This window comes from Ceratotherium simum, chromosome 2, assembly GCF_057802395.1.
Source record: "Ceratotherium simum simum isolate JZ-2026a chromosome 2, ASM5780239v1, whole genome shotgun sequence".
NCBI classification, from domain to species: Eukaryota; Metazoa; Chordata; class Mammalia; order Perissodactyla; family Rhinocerotidae; genus Ceratotherium; species Ceratotherium simum.
In genome coordinates, this window is record NC_141901.1 from 38,427,239 (window position 1) to 38,441,829 (window position 14,591).

Genomic DNA, 14,591 nt, shown 5'->3' on the forward strand with positions numbered 1-14,591 from the left:
CCACATGATGGATTTTGAGGAGTAACGTGGTCTGACTTATTTGTGTATATTACTCTGTTAACACTGAATAGCACAGATCATAAGGGAATAAGACTACTAGAGGTAAGCAGACCAATTGGTAAACTATTGCAAGAACTGATAAGGACCAGGAAATGAAAGTGTGAACTAAGGTAGAGGCAATGGTGATAAGGAGGAGGGGACGAGGGCTTATAAAGAGGGAAGCCCTTTAAGGTATGGGAGGAACTGAAGGCCCTTGAGGGCGAGACAGAAAGAGTGAGGTCTCACCCGAAAGAGAAATGGCAGAACAAAGCTCCACCGACGCAACCACTCCACACCCAGGTCTCCTGTGCAAGCAACTTCTCTGCGCCAGCTCAGCCCACTGGCCTCAAAGATTTATCTCCATAAGGCTGGACCGCGGCCCCCTGAACTACAACACCCATAGTGCCCCACGCGCAGGGCGAGTGACCTGGCCCCTTCCGATCCCCACTAGCCAATGGGCTTCGCCAATTTCCTCGGCCCCGGAAAAGCCTCTGGAGGATTGGGGGCTTCTGGTCTGGTGACTCGTTCATTTTGACCCTCGGGGGATCCAAAAGTGTGGTGCTTAAAGCGAGACCGCAACGCATCTGTCTTAGGTCTAAGGAAGGGACCTTCCATGGTATAGGTAAAACTAACGGAACGTGGGTGGCTTAGGCGGATCGATAGCCAATCCACTCCTTTTAGGCCCCTTAGCCACCTGTTCCTGGCCGGGTCTCGGACCTGGGGCTCATGCGCACTGTCCCACCTATTCCGCGGCGGGTCTCGGACTTGGAGCATGCGCGCTTTTCCTCCGTCTCGGGGCGGGCCTCGGATTTGGAGCGCATGCGCAGTTGCCCTCGGGGGGGGGGGCGGTCCTTGGCATAAGATACTCGCCCACTTTAAGACAGAGTGGACACCTGGTCGTGGGTCTCTAGTTTTTCCGTTGTGTGTAAGGCATTGCATTTTGGTTAATTCTGTCTTTTTTTGCCTTCATTTTCTTTCTACTGTTTAACTTCGGGATGCAGCAGTGAAGTGTTAATAAGAGAGTCCCAGAGCTGGAGTTGAAATTTATACTTGGTAACAAACCAGCTGTGGGGCATTGGGCAAGTCACTTAAACGTCGGGACCTCGGCCTCATCTGTGAAACCAGGATGCCGCTTGAGGTGCAGCCTGCCTCTTCACGCGGCTGGGGGGACTGTGGAAACGGTACCGGTGGTGGCCACAGGGGGCAGCACTGTCCAGGCCAAGCCGCCTCCCTGAGTCCCATGGCCCAGAGACCCAAGAAGCTGAGCTGGGCATGGGTCCAGCCTCGAATGAAGTGGGAGCAGGAACTGAAAATGGGACAGCATTGCTGGGGTCAGCTGGACGGAGAGGCAGGGGAAGAGAAGCTGCATTGGCTTTTCTCTCTATCAGCAATTCCTGATAACTCTTTAGCTAAATATCTTCCCATCGTACCACTTTTCTCTGTCCCTGCTGCCATTCATAGATCACCATCATCTCTTGCTTAAATGATTTCCCTGTCTCCAGTCTCCACCTCACCCCTGTTGGATCATTCTAAAATGCAAATGTGATCATTAAAACACACCGTGGCTCCCCTTTGTGCTGGAATAAAGTACAAACACCTTAAGGTTTTCATCTCCTGGCCTCTTCCTACTCCTCCAACCCCCTCTCTCTCTCTATTCCAATCATGTTCAAATATTATTAGTTCCTTCAACACACCAGGCTGCCTCTTACCTCAAGGGCTTTTTATGTATAGAAACAATTTAATGAACAGTCTGAACTCTGCTGAACACAATCTTGAGGTGGTTGTAACCAGTGCCTTCCACCATATTCAGTTCTCCATTTCTGGCTCCGACAGATTCTGGAGCTTTCTGTTCATTTAGTTATTACAAGTGCAGTCTAGTGTAGCCCACTTTAAAACCTCAATCTCGCGTCAAGTTTTACACTCCTTCCCCTCAGTGTGAGCTAGGTTTCAGTCTTCGGACTTGGTTTGGGGAAATGGTGCATTCTCTCCTTTAATAGAACTGTCTCTTGCACTAATGTAAACTACTTGTTGTTCTGGGACCTGAAGGAAGGATGGGGGAGGGTAGAGGAGGAAGGGCAAAAAGTCCTTTTACCTAATGGACATGTAATTACAATCACCTGTTGCTTATCTGCCTCTCAGGCTGAGGCTCACTGGTCATGGACACTTTCCATTTAGAAGGTGCCCATATACTAGCTTTTATGGGTACGTGGGTTAGCTTCCTGGGAGCTCTCCCCATTGCACAATCCCTTGATGGGAAATCTGCTCCAGCTTAACTGCTTCTCACAAGTCCTCAGATCCTTGGTGGTATAACTAGGCTCCCCTGGCTACCACTTTTCTTGGAAGGAGAACCAGCAAGATGGCTCAAGCCCTGTTGATTTGCACACTGTTCATTTGACTTACAGGAAACACACACATCCTTGTTGCAGGAATGACAGCTCTTTCCCTGTCCACCCTCTCCTTCCTCCAGGAATCACAGAACAAATCAGCAAGTTCATCTGCAGATATCTAACCAGGGACTGAGATGTCAGTCTCTCCTTGCCAACCCACGAATTTCTATGATTGGTTCTCTTGGAAACTCCTCACTTTGGGGAAGTGACGACAAAACGCACGACACTCGATCCCTTGGTTGGTGACTGAATCGTGACTCCATCAATTCCCTTTCTCTTTTCACCTCCACACCATCTTTTATTAATTTCCTGCAGAGGTAGAGGATGGGGTACTGGAGTACTGATGGGGTACCACGACTGGGGTACCAGAACTGACTTGCCACTTTTCGATGTTACGTGTCAGTTTGGCATCTAACTGACAATTCCAGGGTATAAATTAAGTCCTACTTATCCTGCAACACAGATGCTGTCTCCTTTGCGCAAAACACTTGTCACACACCTTGACACCTTCTCTTTTTCTCCTCTTTCTGTGACTAACTCCTCCTCATCTGTTAGGTATCAGTGTAGATATCATCACTACCAGGAAGAGATCCTAACACGACCAAGCCTAAGGCAGGAGACTGATCTACCACTCCACAGCTCCCCGTGCCTCCCTTATCATAGCACTTACCACATTATATTCCACATGGCTCTTGATAGTCTATCTTCCCCCATGAGACTACGTCCCATGAGGGCTGGGACAGTGTCAGTAGTGCTCATTTTTGTACTCTTAGTGCAAAATGAGTAAAGATTGTACACAGCAAACACTCAATATTTGTTGGCTAAATAGATGAACAAATGATTCATATGGTGTTGGGGAGGAATCTGTGTGATTTGAAAAAGCCTAGGGTCCTGATGAGATGCCCCTATACCTGCTGCTGCCTACTCCCTGAGAACTATTGTGCTCTTCCTGCCACACACATCAGATTATGTTGGTAGAGCATCTTTGAAACATCTAAAGTGCTGTATTAGAATCTGCGTGCACTTTTATAAATTAGTTTTATTTGATCAACCTACCCTGTAAGCATTTGCAATGTTCGTAAAAGAGGAAATTGTGAGACAACCAAGGATGGGATATTACCTTAAACTTTTTGCTCCATTCCTGACAAGCCCAGAATCCTTTTCCCAGTTGATTAAAAGTGTGACTCAGTCCAGCAGGAGCTCCCTTTCCACTATTTGACTGTAATAGAAGGAATATTATGACTTCTCCTAATACACCACAGCCTCTGGATGTGATGTCTCTTCATTTGTTCAACAAACTACTATTAACTGACCTAGAAGGGCTGAGGGAGCTTTAATGTATGTCAGGCTGGGGCCCTTGAGGCTAATGGGACAGGATGAAGGAAGAACAGTTTCCCTGAAGTAAGCATATGTCAGACGCTAGGTAAAGATCTCAGAGCTAGAGCCATTCCTTCCTTCTCTCCTTACCCTCCCTCTCCACACCCCCACAATGGAGCAGAAAGTACAGGTTGTGCCACAGGCCTGTGGAAAAATGCCTCTTGGCCTTCAGAGCCCTGGAAAGAAATAGGATATTGTTCCCAGGAAGCAGTTCCAGACCTAAGATCTTCCCCATACCCCCTGCCCTGAATTGTCTGTTCTCTCTTTTAAAATGGGGCAGCATTTTTGTCTGAAGAACCAAGTTCCTGGATTAACTACAACATGAACTTACCCAGAATATCACATTCACTTGTTCATCCAACAAATATATATTGAACAATATTTATATGTTAGTTTCTGGTGATACTACAATAAAGACACAATTCCTGCTCTCAAGTTACAATCTAGTGAGGGAAAAAAGTTTCAGCACTAAGAACCATGATCGAGTTATGCATTTATGGCCTGGAGGTGGTGGAGGTCAGGGGAAGCTTCCCAAGGAAAATAACACTGGGTTAGCCTTAAAGGAGAAGTTGACCAAGCAGGGAAGGGGGAGGAGAGAGATGCAGGATTGCAGGCAGAGTAAACACCAGGCACAGAGGTCACGGGATAACAGAAGCAAATCTTTGCTGAGCACTGACCCTGTGCTGGACACCACTCTAAGAACTCGACAAGTATTACCTCATTTGATTCTCACAACAACCCTTTGAAATAGTTACTATGATAAACCCCATTTTATAGATGAAGAAACTGAGGCATGAAGAAGTTAAGTAAACATACTGAACAAGATCACAGTTCACTTAGTGATGAAGCCAAGACTCAAACCAGGAAGTTTGCGTCCAGAGCCTCTGCCCTTCACTGCTTTGCTATCTGGTTCTTGAGGTCAATGTAAGTTGTCTTTCATAAAGGAGGATAAGATGCTTGGCAAAGTGTGATAGAAAAAGAGACTAAGCAGGGAGGTGTGGAAGGACAACATGAATGAAGAGTTTATATACCATGTGCTGGCATTTGAACTTTATCTTAAAGGTAACAGGGACCCAGATGTTGGATTTTGAGGAGTAAGGTGGTCTGACTTATTTATGAATATTACTCTGTTAACATTGAATAGAATAGATCATAAGGGAATAAGACTATTAGAGGTAAGGAGACCAGTTAGTAAACTACTGCAAGAACTGATAAGAAGCAGGAAATGAAAGTTTGATGTAAGGTAGAAGGATAGGGATAAGAAAGAGGGGATGGATGTGAGGGATATTTCGAAAGAGGAACTGACAGTACATTGAAAGTGAGTAAGTGCAGGAGTCAAGAAGAAAGAGCAGTCTAGCCTGACTCCCAGGTTTCTTATTTTGGAGTACAGAGGAGAAGCAGCGTTGAAAGAGTAGATAATTAGGATGAATCTGGCTGTGAGGGTTTGAGATGACTGTGGTACAGTTAAAGGGTCAACTAGGCAAGATAATGGGCAGTTAGATTTATGAGTCTGGAATAAGGAATGAGATCTGAGTAAAGATACAGGTTACAGAGCCATTGGCTTATTGGTTGTTACTGAAACCATGAGAATGGATGAGATAACCCAGAGAAGATTTCCAAAGATAAAAAGACTGAGGGTGGACTCTGGGGAAACACGAAACATACAAAAGAACAACAGGATGTAAGGGGCTAAGAAGGAGGACTGAGGTAGGAGGAAAATTGTGCAGGCGTGCTCTCACCAAAGCTAAGAGGACAAAAGGGTTTCAAGAAAGAGGAATTGGTCAGTTCCGATACATTAAGATAAAATTTGAAAAGTACTCATATATTTGGGATGAAGAGGTTGTTTTTGGCCCTGGGGAAAACTGATTGAGTGGTGGGGATGGACGCCAGATCAAAGTGGGTTTAGGAGCAAGTGTGGGTGGAAGGAGATGGAGACGGGGCACTTTTCAAGAAACTTGGCTTTGATGGAAAGGAGAGAACAGAGGATGAACAGAGGGACGTTTTGTTTTGTTTTGTTTTTTGAAAGATAAGAAAGACTTAGCTTGGTATATTAGTTTCCTATTGTTGCTGTAACAAATTACTACAAACTTAGTGACTCAGCAGTACACAAATTTATTATCTTAAAGTTCTGGAATCAGAGGTCTTAAAGTGGGTTGGCAATGCTTCATTCTTTTTGGAGGTTCTAGGGGAGGATCTGTTTCCTTGCCTTTTCTAGCTTCTAGAGGCTGTCTATATTCTTCAGCTTATGGCCCCTTCCTCCATCTTCAAAGCCAGCAATGTAGCATCTTCCAATAGCGCTCTCTCTTTCTCTCTCTCTCTCTCTCTGCTTTTGTTGTCACATTGTCATTCTGTCTGACTCTTAAAAGGACTCTTGTGATTACATCTGACCCACCCAGATAATGCAGGATAATTTCTCCATTTCAAAATTCTTAACTTAATCGTATCTGGAAAGTCCCTTTTACCATGTAAGAAAATATATCCACATGTTCTGGGACGTCTTTGAGGAGCCATTACACAGCCTACAACATATAAGATCTGCCTGGCACATAGGAAGTGCTCAGAAACAGTATTATTAATAATAATATTAATATTTCTATGCTAAGGAGAGTCATCAGAAAGACATTACAAACACAGGAGAGAGAGAGAGAGAAAGAGAGACTCAGAGTGAGAGAGAGAGAGAGTCTGAGAGAAAGAAAGAACACTTAGGCCAAAAGGGATGTGCCCAGAACACAGCTGGAGGGAAGAACACTGTGGCCCCTGGACATTAAGTGAGACAATATACACACACCTGACAACGGTTTTTGAATGCAGCATTGCATACATGTTTGTTTTTCCCTCTTATTCCTTCAAGTGTGCCTAGACTAGTGAAGGACCATGGTATCGTCCCTACTTCAGCCTGACAACCCCACCATATGTGATCATGTGAGTTCCCCAAAATTTCACCTCTGATTTATCATTGTTTCTCCCAGAGCTCCTGGCTCAGTCTCTTGCAAAATAGATGCTCCATAAATATTTGGGCTCGAGTAAATGAATGAATTAATGAAAGAACAAATGAACAAACTTAAATATTGATTTAGGGTGATCAGAATGTAGCAGCTTCCAACAGTGAAGACTTCCTGCAGAAAGGCCTGTTTTAGCAGGGTTAAAAGGAGAGAGCTTAAAGAACAGAAAGGGAGATGTTGCAGGTGGAAGGAATTCTTCACAGGCAGAAAAGGGAGCCATGGGAGGGCAAGGTGGTATGTGGGAGTCAAGTTTTCCCCCTTAAGTGTAAACACTGGCTGAACTGATGAAGCACGTGGTCAGTAGAGGGCGTTACAAACTGCTAAGAATGAGTCTGCATTGATGCAAGATAGATTAAGAATACTCCATGTTTCTTAAAGAAATGAGAATGACACTACAACAGAAAGAGCATTGGCATAAAAAGAGCAAGGAGTTAGATTTAAAAAAAAAATCTGAAGCTGAATGCCTGGTTCTAGAACAAACTCCTGCATGACCTTGAGCAAATTACTCAATCTCTTTGAGCGTAAATTGCCTGAGAGGATTAAGCCAGCTGACGAAGGTAGAGCACTTAGTTCGGTAGCCAGTATAAAGAAAGAAAGAAATGATTACTATTACTGTCTCTCGGAGTTCCTGTTTTAAATAAAATAACATGTCAAAGCACCAAGGATAGTATCCTAACAGGGCCCAGCAAACTTTAATGTCCTCTCTTCCATATTAGAAATTTAAACTAAATGCTCTCCATAAAAAATTTAAACTAAATGCTCTTCATAAACAAGGAGTGAGAGACACTGGAAGCTGGGAAGCTCTTGAGATTCTGTTACTGTCATCTAGGTAAGAAGACTCATGTAGTAATCAAGTTTCTTCAGGAAACAGAACCAATAGGATATATACACATCTGTGTATATATGTATATGTGTGTGTGTATATATTATAGGAATCGGCTCATGCGACAGCGGAGGCCAAAAAGTCGCATGATCTGCCGTCTGGAAGCTGGAGATCCAGGAAAGCCGGTTGTGTAATTCAGTCAGAGTCCAGAGACCTGAGAACTAGGAACATTGATGTCCAAGGGGAGGATGGATGTCCTAACTCGAGCAGAGAGCAAATTCACCCTTTCTCCACCTTGTTCTATTCAGACCCTCAACAGATTGGATGAGCCCATCTGCACTGGTGAGGGCAATCTTCTTTATTCAGTCTACTGATTCAAATGCTGATCTCTTCTGGAAACACTCTCACAGGCATACTCAGAAATAACATTTACCAGCTATCTGGGCGTCCCTTAGCCCAGTTAAGTTGACACATAAAATTAACCGTCACAACTCAGGACCTCTCAAGTTTATGGAGGACTCATGCGTTTGGGATTTAAGTGGCCAATACATAACACCTCCCTTTTCCCCACCAGTATACGTGACAATACTCTTTGCATCACAAAAATTCTGAACCAGTGGAGATAGAGGAATGAGGCAGATGGAAAAACTGACCTTTATAAAGACCATATTGGAAGATATGGTTTAGGTGTGCAGCGACAACAGGGAAGTTCTGAGTTAGACTGACTCACCACCCCATCATAATTATCAATGGAAAACCATAGGCCTCTCACTCATGGGAGTGTACCCCTGTAAAACTTACAGAAAGGAGCAGATCCAAGTGGGTGCTCTCTGTACCCAGGGGGTGGAGTGGGAGGGAGTGAAAGCCAGAGTGGGGAGAGGCCATAAGTTTTCTGCCCCAAGAAAGAAAACTTTTTTTCTCTTTAGGCTTTCGGACGCCAACATCCAGGTCATCCAGAGATGCTGGCCCCAGCCTATGGTAAACTTTTCCTCGACGGTGTGGTGGGTGGGTCAGTGGAGTTTCCCTGGAGATACTGGGGGGAGCTCAAACTGCCAGGCACTTCAATGTGACTCAGTTTCTGGGCCCTGCCTCTCCAGAAATAAAACAAGGGCAGTTCAATCTGGATATCTTCAACAGTTGGTTCAGGGAATGATGAGTTGTTGGGCCATTTCCTACAGGTCAGCAACCCAAGTGGGAGCATAAAGGAAACGACCAGCTCCAGGCTCCAGCAGAGACTCGTCTGTACCCCGTCTAATGTGAGTTAGGAGTAACCAATCAAACCACAGTCCCAAGTGAAGCAGCAGAATAGGGAATGGAGAAGAGTACAGAAGATAAGGCACTGAGGAGCCCAGTTTGGCTCAGGAGATGTGATCAATATGCCTGAAACAATGAACCATAAAAGACACAGACGAGAATGCTAATAGTGGGTATGGGGTTTCTTTTGAGGGAGGATGAAAGTATTCTCAAATTAGATTGTGATGATGTTTGAACAACCCTGTGAACATGCAAAAAAACATGAAATTGTACACTTTAAATGGGGGAATCATGTGGTATGTGAATTATATCTCAATAAGAGGTTTGAAAAAAAAAGATCCTGACAACGTGTATCAGTGAACTAGGAGAGTGAGACCAGAATCCCGGTCCTTTACTTATGATGCCAATAACTGTGTGACTTGGTCACTTTCCTTTTTCGTGACTCAGTTTCCTCATCTGTTAGATAAAGGAGTTGGACTAGATGATTATCACAAACTTGGTGTTTTTTTTTAATAATTTTATTTATTCATTTATTTTTTCCCCAAAAGCCCCAGTAGATAGTTGTATGTCATAGTCGCACATCCTTCTAGTTGCTGTATGTGGGACGCGGCCTCAGCATGGCCAGAGAAGCGGTGCGTCGGTGCGCGCCCGGGATCCGAACCCGGGCCGCCAGCAGCAGAGCGCGCGCACTTAACCGCTAAGCCATGGGGCCGGCCCCCAAACTTGGTGGTTTAAAACAACAGAAATTTGTTCCCTCACAGTTCTGGAGGCCAGAAGTCCAAAATCTAGGTATTGTCAACACCATGCTCCCTCCAGAGGCTCTTGGGGAAAATCCAGCCCTTGCCTTTTCCAGCTTTCAGTGGCTGTGGTGGTCCCTCGGCTTGTGGCTTCACCTCTCTCTGCTCTGTCTTCACACCCCCTTCTCCTCTGTGTGTTTGTCTCTCTCAAATTCCCTTCTCCTCTCTCTTAGAAGGATACATGTGACTGTATTTAGCACCCACTGGGGTAATTTAGGATAAGCTCCTCCTCTCAAGATCCTTAACTTAATCACACCTTTTGCCCAATAAGGTAACATCCTCATGTTCCAGGGAATTGACATAGATATCTCGGAGGAGGGGTGGGTAATTCATTTACAGATCTTTGCAAGTCTATAGGAGAGTTGGGAGAACGGACTTCAGAAAACCTGAACTGCCTTATATTCTCCAGTCACCCCCTCTTCACTTCTCTTCCATCCTAGTTCTTATTTAAAATAACTTACATTTGCATGGAATTTTATAGTTTGAAAAGTTATTATGCATTTATCAGCTCATTTCAGTCCTATAAAAACCTATAAATTTGATATCATTACTGTAATTCCATTTCTGCTGAGTAAATGGAGGCTCAGAGAGATTAAGTGAGCTAACCAAGGTCATGAGTGCTGGCAAGTGTGAGTGCTGGACTCCAGCCTGAGTCCTTGGACTCCCAATCCTGTGGCTCCCATTCTGCCATCACCTGCCTGAATCTTGGGATGGCATCAAGAGGTTCCAGACCCGGATGGAGTAGACGCACTTGGAGTAAATTCAGTTCTCCCTATTCCTCCTGCTAAGCACAGCTAAAAACCCTGGACATTTTATATAAAACCAATATGAGAAGATTCTGAAAGGTGAGAAGAAGAAGACAAACTGACTAGGGACCTTGGAACCCAAGGATCAACATGACAGTGAGTTCACTAGGTTTTCTTTTTGCCTCACATATCCTGGACTGTGTGCTGGAGAAGCAGCCTGGAAATGCCAATGGGCAGAGACAAAATAAAGTCTCAAGAAAAGCCTTCTTGCTTTCTTTCTCTAGCCAAAAGACTAGGGAAAAGGCAATCTAGCAAGATAGAAAAATTTTAGACTATAACTGCCCTACTCCAGCCAAGCACCATGGAAAAAATCATGGCCCCACCCCCACCCCTATAAGCAAAGACCAAGTGGAGACCTTAGGTCTCCTCCCTTGCCCAGCTGTAATGAGGTACCCTTCCCCATTCCCCACCCCTCACCAGCATAGTATCAGAAAAGACTGAATGGGAGCAAGGACTTTCATCCCTGTGCAGAAGTAATGAGCTCCCCATCCAAAGGTAACAAGGCTCCCTTCCCGATGCCTGCCAGAGTGTCAGAGGAGCCTCCTGGGGAGTCAGAAATCCCACAACCACTCAGCAGTGAGCAGTTACTTCTCCCCCGCCCACCACAGGTTGACACAGGAGGCTGAGTGGAGAACCTAGACCTTTGCCCCTGCCTGGCATTAGTGAGGCAAAGTCTCTTACCTACAACTGGCACTACGTCAGAGGAATCCTGCTAAAACAGAAGTTCCGGAGTCTCATAACACTCAAAATGTCCAGCACGCAATCAAAATCATACATCATACCAAGAACCAGGAAAATCTCAAACTTTAAAAAAAGACAATCATCAGATGCCACTACCAAGATGATGCAGATATGGAATTATCTGACAAAGATTTTAAAGAATAACAAAAATGTATCAACAAGCAATTATGAACACACTTGAAACAAATAATAAATAGAAAATCTCAGTGAAGAAATTGAAGATATAAAAAAAGAATCGGGGCCGGCCCGGTGGGGTAGTGGTTAAGTGTGTGCTCTGCTGTGGCGGCCCGGGGTTTGCCAGTTCAGATCCCGGGCGTGCACCGATGCACCGCTTGTCAGACCATGCTGTGGCAGCGTCCCATATCAAGTAGAGGAAGATGGGCATGGATGTTAGCCCAGGGCCAGTCTTCCTCAGTAAAAAGAGGAGGATTGGCATCGGATGTTAGCTGAGGGCTGATCTTCCTCACAAATAAAAATAAAGAACCAAATGGAAATTTTAGAGCTGAAAAATATAATTACCAAAATAAAAACTCAATGGACGGACTCAACAGCAGAATGAAGGGGACAAAAGAAAAGAATTAGCAAACTTTAAGGCAGAACAATATAAATGACCCAAGCTGAACAACAGTAAATTGGGTAAATACAATAGACTTTTCTTCTCCTCTTGTGTTTCCTAAATTATATTTGACAGTTGAAGCAAAAAAGCATAACATTGTCCAAATGTGAATTTATAATGTATATAGAGGGAATATTTCATGAAATTATATTATAAATGGAGGAGGGTAAAGGGACTTAATGGGAGGTAAGTTTTCTACACTTGTCTCCAACTGGTGGAATGTGGACACCAGCAGATCTTCATGGTGGTGGAATCGTTCTGTATCTTGATTTCAGTGGTGGTCACAAGAATCTACAGGTATGATAAAATCCCGTAGAACTATATGCACACATTTGTTCCAATGTCTGTTTACTGGTTTTGATTTTGTACTATAGTTACACAAGATTAGCCATTGGGGGACACGGGGTGAAGGGTACATGGGACCTCTCTGTATTATCTTTGCAACTTCTTATATACCTAAAATTATTTCAAAATGAAAAGTAAGAAAAATAAGAGGATTGAAGGGGCATCTTCACAGGTAATTGGGGAATTCCTTTTTCAATCTGGAGGCCAGACATGAAGGGAGGTGGTGCTCAGAGGGTAGAGGTTTCTGGACTGGAACCATCCATTCAGACTATAGCCTCACTTTCAAGTGACATCATAAAGCGTCAGAAGCCCCACCCACCACCCAGAAGTTTTGCCAATTGAACTATCATCTTAGAACTGTGTTTACATTGGTAGCAGTTGTTCAACCTTGCTGAGCACACTTCACTGCCTGCTCCGTTACATCCAAAGGAAAATGGACCCATGTGAGCAAAAGGATCAATAGATGAGTGGCCACAGCTCCACACCCATGCCTGGGACATAACAAAGAGCAAGCCCAATTCTCTTGGTGTTTTCTTGGTTGTGTGGGAAGTCTGCTTATACCACATATCTCAATTCCTTGAGAAACCTATGTCTTCCCCACAACTTTTCTTATGGGACAAGGGCACACTCATCACTGCCATATCTGCTCCTGCTTACCTAGTAAAAGTTCTCTTCTTCTTTGCACTCCTAATAACTCTAGTTACTCTACTCATCCTGGTCTGGAAAGTAACCAAAGGCAAAGGCAATAAGAACAGAGAGCCAGACTTGAGAAAGGAGGCAACACTGCTGCCACGAATATCTACCTCCATTGAGGTGAAGACCTGGAGGTTCAAGAAGCAGAGCCATCTTGGGAGCTGTCTTAGAGCCAAGAGCCTGGGAAAGAAGAGCTGTTTTAGGCACCCAATTCCCCCAATGCCAGATGCTCTGCCCAGGCCTGATTTTCGTCCTCTACCATCACCTCCGTTATAATTCACACTCATCCTGCTATTCTTTGCTTTGTCCAGGCTCCTGAGTTTGAATGTCTTCTCTCTGTGGATCTTCTAGACTAAAATTATAAATGGCTCTTGATTTCTAATGGCATTAACTGAAGAAAGGAACAAACAAGGAGAATTAAAAATTGATTATAAAGCCCAAATTTTCTGTTTTAAATTGGGGATGTATTGACTCGCAGGATATTGAAATTATTGGGAGCTCACAGCATCTCAAACTCTATAATGAAGCGATACTGGAAGATCAGTTCCAGAAGATCTTTGAAATGGAACAGCTCACTACCCTGAATTCTAGGTAAAATTCTCCCTCCTCTTCACCTAATTCTGGCAATGAAGAGTATTTACTCTCAAAAAAAATGATTTGAAGCAGCAAGCACTTTTTTCTCTTCTTCACCTTCCTCCAACTTTGTGGGTTGGCAAATTTTTAAAATATCATATTCTAAAATTATAATTTTATTTCGTTTTTTAAATCTTTTCTGAGTTTGGAACAAATTAACTCCCTTTTCAAATGAAATCCAAATGAAAGAGGCAGGGTTTTGAAAATCCATACTCACATCCAGTTAGGCTTAGGTTACCCTAAGGAGCATTTGACCATTTGCCTGGAAGATATTAGTATTTTTCTGGGAGAAAAACCTCTTTGCTCAACCCCATTGTTAACCCTTCCTCGTAGAAGCATCATATCAGGTATCCTCTTTTCTCCACCTCACATGCACTGGACTCTGGAGTCTCAAACCAAGAGTTCTTCCCCCAAAAGCTTTTCCATTGCTTAGAATTAGGGACTGTGCTCAGCCCTCTCTAAGAATAAGTCCTCCGGGCCGGCCCGGTGGCACAAGCAGTTAATTGCGCGTGCTCCACTGCAGTGGCCTGGGGTTCACTGGTTCGGATCCCAGGCGCACACCGACGCACCGCTTGTCAAGCCATGCTGTGGTGGCGTCCCATATAAAGTGGAGGAAGATGGGCATGGATGTTAGCCCACGGCCAGTCTTCCTCAGCAAAAAGAGGAGGATTGGCAGATGTTAGCTCAGGGCCGATCTTCCTCACAAGACAAAACAAACAAACAAACAAACAAAACAAAACAAAAACACAAATTAAAAAAAAAAAAAGAATAAGTCCCCCTGGTACCTGGGCTGTGTCTTCTGCATCTCAGACCCATGGGTCGCTCCTTCGCTTCTACTTTAACCCATAAAAATTAAGGAGCTTGGTCATGTGGTGCTGAGGAGAGGTTAGTATTGCCACCAGACCCAAGAAGAACCCACCCCAGTCAGCAAGTGTTCTTGCCTGTCTCCTTGAGTGCCTGGTCGTGGTGGTGGTAATTGCTTTTGTGGTTGACCAGCTTCAGGAGAGACAGATCATGGGTGGCCGGCACCGGCACTGAAAGTCTCATGGCCAAGGAAGATGTATCGCCCTCCCCTCTG

The 14,591-nt window shown here is 44.4% G+C and overlaps 1 protein-coding gene and 1 long non-coding RNA gene across 2 annotated transcripts; both read left to right on the plus strand.

The window, feature by feature from the left end:
• The first annotated feature begins 573 nt into the window (after positions 1 to 573).
• LOC147917906 (uncharacterized) lies at positions 574 to 9,508 on the plus strand. Its single transcript, XR_015554735.1, has 4 exons — positions 574 to 661; positions 7,738 to 7,970; positions 8,555 to 8,606; positions 8,807 to 9,508. It is a non-coding gene; the product is annotated as an uncharacterized LOC147917906 (long non-coding RNA).
• A 3,226-nt stretch (positions 9,509 to 12,734) lies between these two features.
• SMIM42 (small integral membrane protein 42) lies at positions 12,735 to 14,551 on the plus strand. Its single transcript, XM_087417583.1, has 2 exons — positions 12,735 to 13,000; positions 14,468 to 14,551. Exons 1-2 carry the CDS (start codon positions 12,776 to 12,778, stop codon positions 14,549 to 14,551), a joined length of 309 nt encoding a protein of 102 aa, XP_087273709.1. The 5' UTR covers positions 12,735 to 12,775.
• The last annotated feature ends 40 nt before the right edge of the window (positions 14,552 to 14,591 follow it).

Coding starts and splice junctions, on each gene's coding strand:
- SMIM42 (XM_087417583.1), top strand. CDS start 12,776: ATGTCTTCCCCACAACTTTTCTTATGGGACAAGGGCACACTCATCACT. Junction 13,001..14,467: donor GAATATCTACCTCCATTGAG/GTGAAGACCTGG, acceptor TGTCTCCTTGAG/TGCCTGGTCGTGGTGGTGGT.